General features: G+C 41.1%; 1 protein-coding gene and 1 long non-coding RNA gene across 3 annotated transcripts in view; one reads left to right on the top strand and one right to left on the bottom strand.

Annotated features, from left to right (window-relative positions):
• Positions 1-17,134, top strand: part of LOC136171112 (uncharacterized) — a 1,397,893-nt gene that overhangs the window by 785,715 nt on the left and 595,044 nt on the right. The window lies entirely within an intron of this gene.
• Positions 1,809-12,432, bottom strand: LOC136171047 (hyaluronidase PH-20-like). The gene is made up of 5 exons (XM_065939743.1): positions 12,342-12,432; positions 5,936-6,891; positions 5,174-5,263; positions 3,202-3,769; positions 1,809-1,900 (listed from the first exon to the last, which is right to left on the bottom strand). The coding sequence occupies exons 1-5, from the start codon at positions 12,430-12,432 to the stop codon at positions 1,809-1,811; spliced, it is 1,797 nt and encodes a 598-aa protein (XP_065795815.1).

The raw sequence follows: 17,134 nt of genomic DNA, 5'->3' as shown, positions 1-17,134 counted from the left end.
ACTTTGCCAACAAATGTCCACCTAGTCAAAGCTATGGTTTTTCCACCAGTCATGTATGGATGTGAGAGGTGGACTATAAAGAAAGCTGAGCACTGAAGAATTGATGTTTTTGAACTGTGATGTTGGAGAAGACTCTTGAGAGTCCCTTGGACTGCAAGGAGATCCAAACAGTCCATCCCAAAAGAAATCATTCCTGAATATTCATTGGAAGGACTGATGCTGAAGGTGAAACTCCAATACTTTGACCACCTGATTCAAAGAGCTGACACATCTGAAAAGACCCTGATGCTGGGAAAGATTGAGGGTGGGTGTAGAAATGGACCACAGAGAATGAGATGGTTGGATGGCATCACCGACACAATGGACATGAATTTGAGTAGAGCTGGTGATGGACAGGGAAGCCTGGCATGCTGCAGTCCATGGGGTCACTAAGTGTTAGACATGATTGAGCAACTGAACTGAACTGAACTGTAATTAGATGAACCTGTGTTCTTATAGCACTTCAATTTTTATACTTTATGTATATCACACATTCTACGGACAAGTTCTGTTTACATGCCAGCATCCCCATCAGTGTGCAAGTTCATAAAGAGCAAGGATACTGTTTTATTCTCTTTGTGTCTCAGACACAAACATGATCCCCGGCAAAAAAAATTCTGGATCTAAATGGAAACAACTTTGCTTCTACGAACCTAACCATATACAAAGTTGTGCATTATACAAAATATTCCTGCCAAGTGTCTTTTTCTCTTTAGTAGCCTCTTTTTCCAATGGGTTCATGGCAAAGTCTGCCTTGATTGAAGTCTATTGTTTTGATGCTCCATCCAACAACAGCAATACAGGCATCTTCCATAATCATTCAAAATATGTCCATCCCTTTCCCAAAGGCTTTTAGTGTGCTGTTTCTTATTTATTTATTTATTTGACTGTGCTGCGCCTTGGTTGTGATGCATGGGCTTCTCTAGTAGTGGCTTGTGAGCTCCAGAGCACTCAGACTCAGGAGTTGTGGCACATGGGCTTAGTTGCCCTGTGGCTTGAGAGATCTTAGTTCTGAGACCAGTGGTCAAACCACATCCCCTGAATTGGAAGGCTGCTTCTTAGACACCGGATCACCAGGGAAATCCCTATCGTATTATTTCTAAGGCTAAATTTCTTTTCATGTGTTATATGAGCCAATCCTCTCAAGAACCCTAAAAGATATGTATTGGTGCCGTTTTCTTAGAATAGAAGCTGAGCCAGGTTAAGTTTCTCTGGCTCGTAAGCTAGTAAATGTTGGAAGTTGGGATTTGCCCTTGTAACTGTCCAACTCCAAAATCTATACCTTTTCCATTTCACCTTACTATCTCCATTCTATCACTTGATGACCATTTATGCATTCTAAGGAAAATAGTCCAACTGTAGCATCCTTTTCAGATCACTATAAAATTGTCTCTTTTTGTGGCTTTGTCAGTAGAAGCATAATTGGAACAAAGACTGAAGGACAGAACTAAGGAAAAGGGCAGCATTAGTTTGAGAGGATCCAATTTGTTGTGACAGCTCCCACACCTAAATTTCTCCCCATTGTCTTTTATTTGTTCATAAAATATTTAGCGGGCACCTGCTAAGTCTCAGAGGCTATCCATTACTCTGTGGATACAGCAGCAAGAAAAACAAACACCTGTCCTTATGATGTTTACCTTATAGAAAGGTGATGGGAAGTAAAAATAGAGAAATTTTTGTGTGATAATTGTGCATGGGGAAAATGGGGCAGGTCAAGAAGTTTGGCAGCATCTTCCTTATAAAGTCCAAACTTCATGGTATGGTTTAAATCAGGTCAGGTCAAGAAGTTTGGCAGCGTCTTCCTTATAAGGCCCAAATTTCTTGATGCGGTTTACAGCAGCCTTCACCATGTGACCATCATCTGTTGAATACCACTCCAATCATCACAATCAGCATTCTGTTCTAATAAGGTTTTTTCTATCTCATACCAGCAGATGCACTAATTGCTAGTCAGCCTTCAGGGTAATGGACACCTCATATCTCTCATGGTGTCTGAAATCCTTCTCTGACACCCTCAGGCTCCTGTTTGTATACAAGAGCATGCTAAACTATAGTACTTCTCACATGTTTTGTTGTAAGTTTTCACTTTCAATGTCTGTCTTTTTCAAATATACAACAAACTCACAGATAGCAAGAAGCATGCTGCTTCACCTTGAACTTGCTTAATATTTAGCTTAACAAGAGAAGAAACATTCAACAAATGCTATATGAAGGATGTGAATAGATGATTAGATGAAACAAGGCATTTTAGGTACACAAGATTGTCAATTTTGGCATCAAGAATTAAAATTAGAATAATGTATATGTGAACTTTGAAGACATAGTAAACTATGTGCAAAAGTTAACAGGATTATTTGTAAAGTTTATCTTTTTATAAAACACAACTTGAACAAATTATCAAGATGAAATAGCTAAAAAACATAGTTCTGTGCTGACACAGACTAGTACACTTAAGATATTACTTTAAAAAATATGATGCTGCACTTAAAATATTTTTGATATATTTTTTAATATTTTTATTGCAAATTACCAACTACTTATAAAGACATTCATTTGCAGTACATTGATATTATTTAAACTTTCACTTTTTGCAGAAGAACATAGTATCTCTAAGTATCATAGGCCTTATAATCAGTCTCTGATAGAACCAAGAATATAATAGGAATCTCTCAGTATGTATTCATCACACTATGTGAAATATTTGCCATACACTCATGGCAATTAAAAAAAAAATGGGTATCATCTTACAAAGTAAATTCTATGCTATCTTAATTATCAAGAGTCTACTTTGATTTTCAAAGGTAAAATGTAGCATCAATGGATTTAGTAATAACACTGCCCTATGATTTTGAATATTAAAGATGCTGACCACAATTCTTTGTTTATCAATCAATACTAACATCTAGTTAAATTTGATCATGAAAATGCAATCTTTGCTCAAAAAATTAAAACACTATCGTGGCCATGAGTTTTGATTTACATTTCAAATGTAAAACTTCAAACAAATAGGTAACATCATTTGCCTAAAAAGTCATTGAAGTTATAAACTATTATAATGTAAAAAAATCAAAACATAAAACATGCAGGCAGGAAACCTAATAATCACTGAATTTATATTTTAATAGTTTGTCTCATTTTTAATGTTTTGAATGTATAACTGACGGAATGTATTTTTCCAGTCAACACTCTTATGGCCCCTTTGGATGGTGTTGGAGAGGGCTTCCCCTGAAAGCCTGATTTTGAGGGACACCTGATCTTTCCCAGGAACACATGCAGACACTTTGGCAGTTGGTGTGGAGGATGAGACATTGTTAAAAGTGGTAGAAGATATCTCTTTCTGGCCAGAAGAGTGCTCACTGTGGTCTGAGTTTAGAGAAGCTTCAATACAAATATCTTCAGCAATACATACATTAATAGTACGAATTTTTTTTATATTTCTTTTCTTACAGCGGATGTTGGCATAACAACTGCAATAAAATTTTTTAGAAAATCGTCGCAGGTCTTCAAGTGTGGGTTTCCCATGTACGGTGTATTTTCCACGTTTCCCTCTTTGAATAGCAAAATTCTTTGGGTTCAGGTGAAGGTAGTCGGGTGAATTCCAGTTTTTCCTCATACACACTCCTTTCTCCTGGCAAAACACTTGGCTACACATTTTGGCTGCTAGAGTGACGTTGATAATATAAGGATTCAGTATAGTGTTCAAGTAATTGCCTAGGTTCATGCAAGATTGCTGTAAAATCGCAAGAAGATCAGATTATTAAGATCCAAGTGAGTTCATATGTGAATTAATTCACTATGTTAAGCAATTTCTTTCATGGAATTCTCCAGGCAAGAATATTGGAGTGGGTTGCCATTTCCTCCTCCAAGGGATCTTCCCAACCCAGAAACTAAACCCAGGTCTCCTGCATTACAGGCAAATTCTCTATCATCTGAGCCACCAGGGGAGACCAAACAATTTCTAAAGAGACATACACATTAAACCAGACTCAGTAAGAGTAGGAAATGTTTTTATCTTTCTTGCCTTTAATAAGCAAGACAATTCTAACTTTTCTTTGTTAACATTTGTAAGTTTCACATGCTATTTCATGTCACGAAATAATTAACCAGTTGAAGTTTAATATACCCAGCCTTGGGCTTCCTCAGTAATTCCTACACTAACATGGGTGGAAGGGGCAGAATATACAGTGTGGGTGGAGGGAATAGAGCATGGGGTCTGGAATCCTTCTGCCCAGTTTGGAGTCACCGATCCATGAATAGCTAGCTGTGTGAGCTTGGGAATTCCTTAAGCTTTCTTAGATTCCTTTCTGGGTGACCTTGTAGAAAGTAATTAAGCTGGCTATGATTCAGCTTCATCACTGCAAAATATAGATAATTATAGCACTTATCTCAGAGTTATTGTGAAGCTGAAAGGATGCAATGTATGTAAAAGGGCTAAGCACAGAGCTCAGGACATAATAGTTAAAAGCTTTTTGAAGAAAATGCATTAGGAGAAAAGTAATACAATTCATACTATATAGAACAAAATAAACATTTTTCCTAATGAAACATTTTTTACTGAAGATGTCACTTAAAATAGACTCTATTACATATAATCTGTGGAAAATGAAGGAGATTCCTTTTTCTCCCCCTTAGGGAAGCTTTGAACAATTTAGTAAAATTTTCAGAAACTAACTAACTCCTAGCTGCCCCCCACTAGTTGCTGGCCCATGAAATAAACTGCCATTTAATAACTAAATAAATAAATAAGTGCTCAATAAACAGTAACTGAATGAATGAAAGAATGAAGGAATGCATATGGGCTAGTTGAGCTCTTCTGAGAAACAACACAACGTGATATAGTAGAAAAAACACCGAAGACCACATAAGGAAACTAAGAAGTGTAGTCCTGTTTTTGCTACTTTTTAGTCATGTAGCCTAGGCAATTCCAATTAATCTCATCAAACTTCTGTTTCCTCACTGGGAAACAGCCTTACGATACACCCACACAAATGATAGTTTGATTTAGCCACTATTAACTGAGCACCTACTATTCTGTGCCAAAGATCATGTTTATTTTATTATTCAATCCCACAGAAACCTTAAAAAACATTAAAAGCAAAAACATTTTCATCTATTTCCTACCATTTCAACTTACCCTAGTTCGGCTTAAGTTGATGGTTCCCCACATTATAATTCCAGAAGCACCTAGAGCAACGCTCTCACCAATTGTATTCACAAGGTCGTCCTGGCAAAGGTGAAGAGTTAACAGGGAGGAATAAAATGAAGTGTTATACATTGGACAGTAACACCAAAGCCAAGAATGCTGACCCTACAAAAATTATGTAAATATTTCTCCACTATTCATTTCTATCTTTTAAGCCACCACTGCCCTACTATAACAAAAATTCAGATTTTCTGCTATTATTTTAATTACTTCTATTGACAAGAGAGTGGGTCTGTAAAAGAAAAAAAGAATTGAATTAATACATTATCTGTATTATGAAATCCTCCATGGTTGTTACGACATTATATGATTACATTAAAATGAAATATAGTCTTCTTTATTTTACATCCATATAATGAGGCAGAACTGCCTGAGTGCATGTTCCTAAAGGTTGAAAAGTGAAAGTCAAAATGTTCATGGCTTAGTTGTGTCTGACTCTTTGAAACCTCATGGACAGAGGAGCCTGGCAGGCTACAGTCCATGGGATTCTCCAGGCAAGAATACTTAAGCAGATTGCCATTCCCTTCTCCAGGGGAGCTTCCCGATCCAGGGATCAAACCTGGTCTGAGCCACGAGGGAAGCTTAAAGGTTATTAAACCTAAATTTCACTCCTTTCAAAAATGATGTTCAATTCCACTAAATGCCACTAAATGCGGACAATATTCCATAGCCTTCTCTCCTTGCTTTTCTTACCTGAGAAAGGAATTTTGAAGACATATTGGTAAAAACTGGACGGGCGTATACAAAAACTGGAAGTGGACTTTTAACACTGGCAATTTTGGACACCCGAATGGCTTCCTGAACACGATTACGAACAAAGAGGGCAGCTTGTGGAGAAGACTTTAGCTTGGTATTCAAATAAATAGAGGGGTAAAGGGCAGTACTTTCCTTCCACAACCAGTCGAGTGCATCATTTCTTCTTTTCTCTACATCAAAGCAACTTCCATTGTAACTAGGTTGGTTATATTGATGATTGTAACAATCAGGAAAAAGATAATAACCCCATAAGCGGTTTGGCCGAAGTAACTTTCCCAATTTTAAAGTCTCTTGCATGAAGCTCTTTGCTGCCTTTTCAAAATCCGCTTTCGCTATCTTGGTAGCCTCTTCGAAAGTAAGTTGTAGATTTTGCTGCAGAACAAACTCAATAGACTCATCCTTGTAAACATCTTTAGGTTTCCAGTTTCTTACCCAGGTAGGCCTCCAGTTTTCCCAGTCAATGACCGCCAAGCCCACGTCGTTGGTCGGCATGTAATAGGCAATGTCTTTTTCAGCTTTGTCCAAATGGTTTTTTAAGGAACCCATCTGAGGGATTCCACCATTCTTACAGGCACCTGTTTTTTCATCTATGTGAGGATAGTAGCCAAGCCTGTCAGCATAAAATAATGTAATAGGTTGTCCTGTAACATTTTTTTGGGGATTTCCTACTAAGGAGAAGAGGCTCAGATCTGGAGGCATGTCAAATACTTTATCACAACGGTCAGTTGGGGCATTCCAGGCCCACAGGAAAGGAATATTTGGAATAAGAGGGGGTGCTGTAAAGTCCAAAGCCAAACAACATGGAACAAGAAGGAAGGTGAACAGTGCCTGGGGTGCTCCATTGAACCCAACAAAGTTCCTAAAAGAGATATACTGGTGCCTTAGCATTCCCACTGCAAAGAGTAATGATTTGAAAAGCACTTTTTTTCTCCTACACACTTTGGTTTATCTAATATTTGATGTAGGATATAAACACAGAAGAGGAAGTGTGGAACGAAGTCACTTTGACAGATAAAAATGTATAATGATGATATGTATTTAAATATTATTCTTCTTGCTTCTTGTTTTAGCAATGTTTTGCAAGTTGCTTCATCTGTAACTGAAAAAAGAAAAAAAGAAATGTAGAATATATTGTTATACTCATTTCTGCATAAGAGACTGTAAGCTTTACCAAGTTCTCAACTTCAAGCGCAGGAAGTTTAAGTCAATGTTTGAAAATGGAGGACTTCTGTGTTTGAATCCATAAAATTATTTTCTCTTATGCATGATACAAAACCTATAATAGCTAACAATTTTCTTGTCTTTCCAATCATTATTGAATCTACAGAGAAGTGAATGAAGCTATTTTTCCTTGTGCTTTCCTAGTTGCGAAGAATGCTATATCAAGCAATGCCTTAGCAAAAGACTGTTAAGTAAAAATAAATTCCAAGTTGAACCTCTTAAGCTTGTTTGTTATTTTCTAAAAGACCACTTTATAGTGGTCTGCCAAAGGAAGTGAAAACATCCTCAGAGAATTTTGAGGTTTTATATATATATATATGTATATATATATATATATATATATATATACATATATATATACACATACATACATATATATATATATACATACATACATATATATATATATATGCTTTTTAAGGGAGGAGGAGGCAAAAATCCCTTCTGCCAGAGGTAATAACTCTAAAATTTGATTGAAACTATTAAATCAAACAAAACCTCCCACTGAGGGGTAAGTTGAAGTGCTATTTAGAACGATGCTCCATCATATGTCAAAGAAAGTGAAAGTGAAGTCCCTCAGTTGTGTCCAACTCTTTGCGACCCCTTGGACTGCAGCCTACCATGCTCTTCCATCCATGGGATTTTCCAGGCAAGAGTACTGGGTTGAGTTGCCATTTCCTTCTCCAGGGGATCTTCCTGACAAAGGGATCAAGCCCAGGTCTCCTGCGTTGCAGGCAGACGCTTTACCATCTGAGCCACCAGGAAAGCTCACTCTACTATATGTCAAAATAATGTCCAATCATGTTTACAGTTGATAAAATATCTTATGAGATTATATCATCCACTGGAAGGATTAGTTCTGGTTTTGCTTAATAAAAGCAATATATGAACTTTATTCTTTTATAGCCTTTGATAATTGAGATTGTAGTGTCATTCTTATTGTCACAGTATGAAATGTTAGGGTATATTTTGTGGTAAAAGATAATAGTCAAGGATAAGAAGTTAAGCTCTGTGTTATTTAACACTTGGTATCTGCAAAAATTACCTATAAGAAGGCATATTTAAATATGCTACATTTCTAGGAGGAAACTATAGAATGTCTATTTTAACTAGATTAGTAGCATGAAAAGTGAAAGTGAAGTCACTCAGTCATGTCCAACTCTTTGCGACCCCTTGGACTGTAGCCTACCAGGCTCCTCCGACCATGGGATTCTCCAGGCAAGAATACTGGAGTGGGTTGCCATTTCCCTCTCCAGGGGATCTTCCCAACCCAGGGATCGAACCTGGGTCTCCCACATTGGAGGCAGATGTTTTAACCTCTGAGCCACCTGGGAAGCTGATTAGCAGCATACTGCTATATAAAGGTACAATGAGAATTGTACCATTTTTCCCCCAAACATGTGACCTTACCATAACAAATTATCCCCATTGCTATAAAAGGAATTACTCTAAAGAGGACATCACAAACCGAATAAATAAAATCCTAGGAATTGTTATAGTCTCATTCTTTGAAGATAATGGATTTTTTCCCCTTAATGTTTAGAACATGTAAAGGACCTAAAGATTTTTACAGTTTAAGCCCTTCTAAACTTCTTTATTTAGGACCTAGAAAATCTTCACCTAAAATAATGATGGAGGAAAAACTAATTCCTTTCAACTACTGATTACCAACACAAGTGCCTGAACGGTAGCTAATGAAACAAATACATGGAATAAAGAAAGGATTGGATGTCCCTATATCTCAGTGAAGGAGTAAGTTAAGCTTATTGATATAATTAACATTCAAACCTAATTTCCTCATGGTCATTTTATATAAGGAAAACATGGGACAGAATGAGCATATTAGGAAGAATTCTACCCACAGAAATCATCAAAAAAGAATGGACATTTTATCTTCCTTATGAAGAAATAATCAAATAGAGCAGATTGTTTAAAAAAAAAAAAAAAGTATAGACACTTCTATCCTTGAAAATTGTGAATCTAAAATTTAAAAAGTAATAAAGTCGTTGACATTTAAAGAAGGCTGGGTACTCTACTGGGTTTAACATGCCCCCCCAACCCAAATACACTTCCACCTCAAACCTCAGAATGTGGCCTTACTAGGAAATAGAGTCTTTGCAGATAAAAATAGTTAAAGATATTAAGATGATATCATCTTGGATTTAGAGTTGGACCTAAATCCAGTGACTGGTACTTAAATAAGAAGAGAGGACACAAAGATAGAGAGATACAGGGAAGAAGGCTGTGTGACTATGGAGTCCGAAGTAATGCAGTGTGGACCAAGGAATGCCAAGGATTTCCAGGAGCCAACAGAAGCTAAGAAAAACCAAGGAAAGGCTATTTTCTGGAGCTTTGAGAGGGAAAATGGCCCTTCTGACACCTTGATTTAGAACGCTATCCTTCAGCACAGTGAGATAATAAATTTCTATTGCTGTAAGCCACCAAGTCCTTGGCAATTCATTACGGTAGCCCTGGGAATCTCATTCTAATCACCAAATGTGAAGAACAGATTGTAGTTTCTACAAGTCTGTTTTCTCAAACTGGTTTCAAGAGAAAGATTAGTATACTGATATGTGTCATGAAGTAACTCATTTACCCAAACTGACCTAAAAACAACAAACCAGTGACAGAGCCAGAACCTGCATCTTTCAGACTCATTCTGTGGAATAAAACCTTCTTGAAGTCTTCAGAGTTTAAGGGGAAAAGGAGAATTCCTTCATCCTTTGGGCCACCTGATGATTGTCAACATAACCTCCTCAAATGTCACTGTTTCACACAAAGCAAGACAACTGGTATCTGTGTGAGCCAAGATAATGATCAGAATCCAAAGCACATGAGGCCAGGAAGACTCACTTGAACTTGAATGCAGGTTTGAGTCCCAGAGGTGAGAAGAGTTCTAGAGAAATTTAATGTCTCTGGGCAAATAGGCAGATAGTTGAGAGACTAGGGTGTTAATATATAAGTGAGAGAAAAGAAAGGAGGCAGAGAGAAACAGTTTTAGGTCTAAAGTACAAAGGCAATATCCCAAAATCACAGATCATAGATTTGTAGTCAAAGACTTAAATGAATCCCACCTAAACTGTTAGCAGAATCTTAGAGGTTCTCAACATTCATTTCTGAGCCCAGTTAGAAGAACCCGCATAATCCCAGAGCAATATGAGTAGGAAAGGTACATTTGGGCTGGCTGAGGTTTTAATTGTCCCAAATACCTCTCAATATACTTGGGGCCTTATTACCTATAGATAATAATAAAATCAGTCAATCATGCATGCAACATTCACTGAACCCCCATAGTATGCCAGGTACAGTGGCAAGAAGTCATAACAAAGAAGAAGAAGAGGGTTGAGGGGAAGAAGAGGGAAGAGGAAAATAAAAAGAAGGAAGATGAGATGAAGAGAAAGATGATAGCACACACTTGCTGACAGGTATTAGAAATGCAGAAATTGATGGCCAGATGTAAAGGGCACAATAGTGCTCTAGGATGTGTCTAAAGCACCATGAGAGTCAAATACCAAAGACCTCTGGGTAGTTGAGCCATGGCTCCACACAGAGAAGAATGCTCAAGCTGGACAAACCGAAGTAGGAGTGGGGGCTGGAAATGGAAGCAGGGATTAGACACAGAGGAGTAGTGTTTGGAGCAATATATTCAATAATCCAGTAGGGAGAAAGAAAGATAATGTTGGCAATGAGGAGGCTCAGATATCATACCAAGGATTTCTGATTGTAGCCCTTAGGCAAGTGACAGAACAAGTGAAAACGCAAGATGTGTGGAATTATGGCCAAGGTCAAAGGTCATATCCTGTTCTAAATGAACATCTGCTATTTGGCTTGAGTTGTTTGGAATGGTGCCAAATCCTTCAAGTTTTAATATGAAAAAATTTTTAATGTGGAAATAATTTTACATAAGGACAAATGTCTTATATATAAATGTTGGTAGTGTTCAAACATTGTGGCGGGGGCGGCGTAAAATATATCAGCTAACAGAGCTTTGGGTTGTCTATCAGGGATCTTTGCTCCAAAATAGTGTTTTGTTAGGGTAGTGATATGATCAAATTTGTTTCATAACGATTATTATAACCATGCTATACCCAACTAGAGAGAGGCATGATAAAAGGAGTAGAAATGAGTTAGAGAGTAGAAGGGGATTTCCCTGGTGGTCCAGTGGTTAAGATGCCACACTTCGAATGCACGAGGTGAGGGTTCAGTCCCTAGTCAGGGAGCTAAAATCCCACATGCCTCATGGTCAAAACAAAAAATAGAAGCAACGTGTTAACAAATTCAATAAACACTTTAAAAATGGCCCACATCAAAAAATCTTTTAAATTTTACATTAAAAATAAGAAGAGTGATAAGGATGGGAAAAGAACAAGACTTAACAGCCATTGGTCACCAATTACATTTGGAAGATTAAGGAAGCTGGTAACTTGAGACTCTTTGGTTTCTGGCTTGAACAGTTAGAAGGGATCAGACTGAATTAAAAAGACAGTCAGTCTTTTTATCCCCATAATTCTCCATCGAATTCGAGAAATAGTAACAAACTTGACAAAGATAATGGCAGTGAAATTTCCTATAAAAAGTAAAATATCTTAGATATCTGAAATATTTTTAAGCTGTTTTTTAGATGTCATTTTATGCCCTGTTCAGATCTACTACAAAATAATTTGGGTTGGGGAAGGGTGACTAGGTGGGAAGGAGAAGATTTGAGTTTAGGTGAAAAAGGTCGGCCATGGATTAATAATTGTAGAAACTGAAGGAGTCTTTTGGGCCTAGAAAAGAAAACAACAGTGTCAAAGGCCCTTGCTGAATCATCTAACTTCAGAGAAAACAAAACAGAACTTTAGGTCCCGCCCTGATGCCCCAGGCCAGTTGCATCTATCTGGGACTTACCCCCTGTCCAGAAACCTTCCACCCCCTACACCTGCCCAGAAAACTTATCACCCCCTGCGCAACTACAAATGCCATCTCAACTAAAGAATACCCAAAACATCCTGCCTGATTAACATTTCGCTTATCACTTCCACAAACCTTCCTATAAATATGGAGCCTCCCTGATCCCTCTTGGCGCTCAGCCTGGTCGTTAGGCTGATTGTCGCCCCTCCTTGCCTGAATAAAGGTAACCTACTTCTGTTGAGGTCGTCTTTCCTTTTCTGCCTTGGCCCTAACGATACCTTACATTCTTGGCGCGGAAACCCGGGAGGGGGTGAGGCACTCATCTCACTCTCACTTTGTCACTCTCCCTCCCTCTCATTGTTTTCCCTTTTCCCGGAGTCTGGAAGCTTGAACATCCATGGAGCTCACTTTTCTGCCAGGGCTCCTAAGTTCCCCTTGGGGATGCTTAGTGCCTTCATGAGCGGTGCAAGCCTTGTACTAAGGTTTTATTGGTGCTTTGCATACCCCCAGGCCTTGGCTCTACCCCCTTTCCCTCCCTCTCTCTCTCTCTCTCTCTCTCTGATGACCTCTGGAATAGGGAACTCTTGCCATTCGACTGCTCTACATGCAACACTCCAGTCAAGTCAGCCCCTAGATTAAGGTAAGATCAAGACGGTGTTCTAGAGTCGCCCTAGAGCTCAGTCCTTTCCGGTTCCCGGGGACCCCTGGCCCAGGGCCACTCTAGGCGACAGTGGGGGACTCTCCACCTCGACACAGAGCTCTCTTCTCATAACTCCTGTTGCAACTTTGGGCGATGACTCAACCAACCAATAGGAACCTCTGCTCGCCCTTCAATTATGGGGTCTGGCCAATCTGTCCCAAAAGATTCCCCTCTGACCTGTGTTCTCAAAAATATCAAACCACTCTCACTCACTGAACTCAAAGCTAACCACTTAAAACAACTCTGTACACAGATTTGGCCTCAATACCAGTTAGACAACCAAGACCGCTGGCCTGAATTTCACACGTTTGACTTTAACATTCTTCAAAATCTCACCAACTTCCTTAAATGGAATGGCAAGTGGTCGAATATCCCATATTCCCAAGCCTTTTGGGCCCTTCGGAGCAGACCTCCCTATGCCAGGCCTGCTCCACCCACAAGATCCTTCTACACACCTTGCCTCCCAAGCAAAAGGGCTCTTCTTCCTTGACTAACCAAGGACTGCGACCTTCCGCACCCCCGGATTTCGACTCCATGGACAAGTCCCCTCCCTACCCACCACCCAGCCAACCCTCTCCTTCCCCTTCATCCAACTCACCTACTGACCCTAAACCTCTCCTGACTCCCCCTCGACCCCGCTAACCCATCTCCCCAACTCCCCCCCCCCCCCACCGCCACATGGTCATGTACCCAACATATGTTTCCCCTGAGAGAGGGGAAACCCAAGTCCATGTGCCATTTTCATTGTCAGATATGAGCCAGATAGAGGAAAAGTTAGGATCATTTTCTGAAAATCCTACCAGATACAGAAAAGAATTTCTGAGACTCTCCCAGGCCTATAACCTCATATTGAGTGACATCTATTATATCCTAAATGCCACTCTCACCCCAGATGAAAAGACCGTATCTGGCAAGCGGCAAAAGCCATGCTGATCATTTACATAACCAAGACCAGGATAGCCCAGCTGCTGATGAGGCGGTGCCTCAGTTAGATTCCTACTGGACTTACCAGCCTGGTGACCCAGGTATCAGGAGACTCAATCATAAGATTATCTGCATTCTAGAAGGAATGCAGAAAAATACTCATATCCATGTCAATTATGATAAAGTCAGAGAAATCACCCAAGGGCCAGCCAAAAATCCAGCCTTATTCTTGGCACGCCTCGCAGAGGCAGTCCAAAAGTATACCAACCTAGATATCACCACCCCTGCTGGGTTACTCTACCTTCAATTCTACATTCAATTCTAATTCAACTCTACTCTACGTTCAATTCATTAGCCAGTCCACCCCTAACATCAGACGCAAGCTTCGACAACTAGAAAAGGGCCCTGAGACCCCCCGAAAGAGACCTTCTAGAAGTAGCCTTCAAGGTGTTCAATAGTAGAGAGGAGGAGGCTAAGAGAGAAAAAGAATGTGAGAGAAAAGCTAAATATGCCTTTTTGGCGGCAGCAATTAAGGGAAGAGATCAGCCTGTCCCAAGTCATCCCAGAACGGTGCTTAAGACCCCCCAGCCCTGGACCCTGCTTCCGATGCAACAAGTCAGGACACTGGGCAAAGGCATGACCAAACCCACGGGCCCCCACAAAAGCATGCCCAATCTGCGTCCAGTGGGGACACTGGAAGATGGACTGTCCCCAGGGACGCCCTGGCACCCCTGGGGAGGTCCCCACCTCCCAGACCTGGAGAGTGGAATGTCCACAGGGACGCCCTGGTGCCTCTGGGGAGATTCCCACTTCTCCCCAGAACCCTAACCCAACCCTACGAGAGTTGTTCAAATGATGGGGCCTGGGTTCCAGCCCTCCGGTCCGTATCCCAAACACGAACTTGGAACCTAGGGTCAACGGGGTAGTGGCCAGAAAAAAAGACCTCTTTTTATAGTAGACAATGGAGCCATTTTCTCTCTCTTAATCACCTACTCTGGTCCAACTCAAGACTCAGGACTCACAATCAAGGGCGTCTCTGGAGCTCCCCTAAGGCCAAAAATCAGCCCTCCATTACTCTCAGTTTGGAAAATCGACCCTTATACACTCATTCCTCATAATGCCTCAGTGCCTGATGGCACTTCTAGGGAGAGATTTGTTATCCAAATTGGGGGTCTTTATTACCATACCCCCCTTGATACAGTATCTATATTCTGCATGCAGATGGCACCTGGACGGTCACTATCCCTCACCCCTGACCTTCCCTTAGATCTACCTGCCTTAGACCCCCAAGTCTGGGACACTGATCACCCATCCATAGCCAAACATCATCCCCCAGTCCACATTAACCTAAAAGACCCCTCGACTATAATCACCCAACAAGAGTACTCTCTCACCCCGGAGGCCCACAAGGCACTTAAGCCTATCATAGACTGTCTTCTTCAAGCCTCTATCCTAATTCCTACCCATTCACCACACAACACCCCTATTCTAGCAGTAAGGAAGGGACCAAACTCTTGGACACTGGTCCAGGATCTGCGAAAAATCAATGAGGCCATCATGCCGACATTCCTAGTAGTCTCTAACCCTTACACCCTTCTGTCTGCCATACCCCTGATTGCAACCCACTTCATGGTATTAGATCTCAAAGACGCCTTTTTCACCATCCCCCTCCACCCCCTCTCCCAACCCCTTTTTGCCTTCACCAGGCAAGACCCTGAGACTCAGGTTTCCCAACAACTAACATAGACAGTTCTCCCCCAGGGGTTCAGAGACAGTCCCCACTTTTTTGGACAGACTTTACAAAAGGACCTACAGACATCTGTAGGTAGACATCTACCTACAGACCTAGCCCCGAGTCATCTCCTCCAATACATAGATGACCTCCTCCTTTGTAGCCCAACCCAAAAACTCTGCCTCCAACATACTGCCAAACTCCTTGGGGCCATGGGATCCTGGGGTTATCGGGTATCCCAATCTAACGCCCAAATAGCCCAGACAAAGGTCACCTACCTGGGGCTCTCCATAGCCCATCAACAAAGAACTATTCCCCCAGATAGAATCCAGGCCTTAATTAACTGTCCATTTCCAAAAACGAAAAGGGAATTCCTGTCTATCCTCGACCTCCTAAATTTTTTCTGTATCTGGATCCCTAACTTGTCCCTCATTGCAAAGCCGCTCTATGAGGCAACTAAAGGATGTCTGGATGAGCCCCTCTTTAATCCCTCCTCGCTGGCCAATCTTCTTTGCCGGCTCACCTATAGTCTCCTCCGAGTGCCAACTCTCCACCTGCCAGATCACACCAGACCATTCTTTCTCTTTGCACATTCCAACCAAGGACAGGCCCTGGGGCTTCTATGTCAGTGGGTTGGAGACACCTGGTCTCCCATAGTCTATCTATCAAAACAGCTGGACATGGTGACCAAGGGGTGGCCTCCCTGCAGACAGGCCATGGCTGCTATCGCAGCCCTCGTACCCGAAGCAAATAAACTCTCTATACATACCCCTTTAACAGTCTGTTCTCCACACACCTTCTGAGAATTATTATCACATCGGGCTTTCCTCTCCCTTCCCCCTTCCAGGGTACAGGTTCTACATGCCTTTCTCCTCGACCCTCAGCTCTCATTCTCCCCCTGCTCTCCCCTTAACCCCGCCAGCTTATTACCCATGTCCTCTACAGCAGACTCCCTCCTACATAGCTGCAGCCTAACAGTAGATATTACCCAAAAGCCCTTCCAACATTTAACAGATCAGCCCATCCTAGACCCAGACACCCCACACTGGCAGCTCTCAAAAATATCCACCCTTTGCAGCAGAATATGCCATCATCCAGGGGAACCTTCGACACAATCATGGAACCCAGACAATTGAAGCTTCACCTCTGCCACCTCACACCACCTCCCAACAGGCAGAACCGATAGCTCTCACCAGAGCTTTAACTCTGGCTAAAAATCTAAGGGTTAACATCCACACAGACTCCAAATATGCCTATAACATACTTCACTCAAACATCCTAATGTGGAGAGAAAGAGGTTTCCTAACCCAAAAGGGATCCCCCATTATTAATTCAGGCCTGATCCACAAACTTCTAGAGGCAGCACTCTTACCAAACAAAGCCGCCATCCTCCACTGTAGGGGACATCAAAAGGGAAGTCTCATATCAGCCTACAACAATGCTGCAGACCAGAAGGCAAAGGAGATAGCACTGTCCCACCCTTCCCTCCAGTCCCCTGTCATCTTATCTTTGACTCCACCCGACCCTCCCACCACCAGAGAAATCCTCTCTCCTCTACACTCTCTTTTTCATCCCTCATCCAAGACACTCCAACAGTTCCTCCATAACCACTTCCCCATATCCAATGCTGACCAACAATATTTAGATAACCTTACCTTCTCCTGTCGAA

The sequence above is a fragment of the Muntiacus reevesi genome, chromosome 6, assembly GCF_963930625.1.
Source record: "Muntiacus reevesi chromosome 6, mMunRee1.1, whole genome shotgun sequence".
In the NCBI taxonomy this organism is placed as follows: Eukaryota; Metazoa; Chordata; class Mammalia; order Artiodactyla; family Cervidae; genus Muntiacus; species Muntiacus reevesi.
Note: the sequence above shows the minus strand (reverse complement) of the source record. Positions and strands in the feature narration are given on the sequence as shown.

Excerpts from the sequence above, each read along its gene's own strand:
- LOC136171047 (XM_065939743.1), bottom strand. The coding sequence starts at position 12,432 with ATGAGTGCCTCACCCCCTCCCGGGTTTCCGCGCCAAGAATGTAAGGTA. Across the intron at positions 5,264-5,935 it reads CTTCAAAATTCCTTTCTCAG|GACGACCTTGTGAATACAAT; the intron begins GTAAGAAAAGCA and ends CACCTTTGCCAG. Across the intron at positions 1,901-3,201 it reads TGACTGGAAAAATACATTCC|ATGATGGTCACATGGTGAAG; the intron begins GTCAGTTATACA and ends GGTATTCAACAG.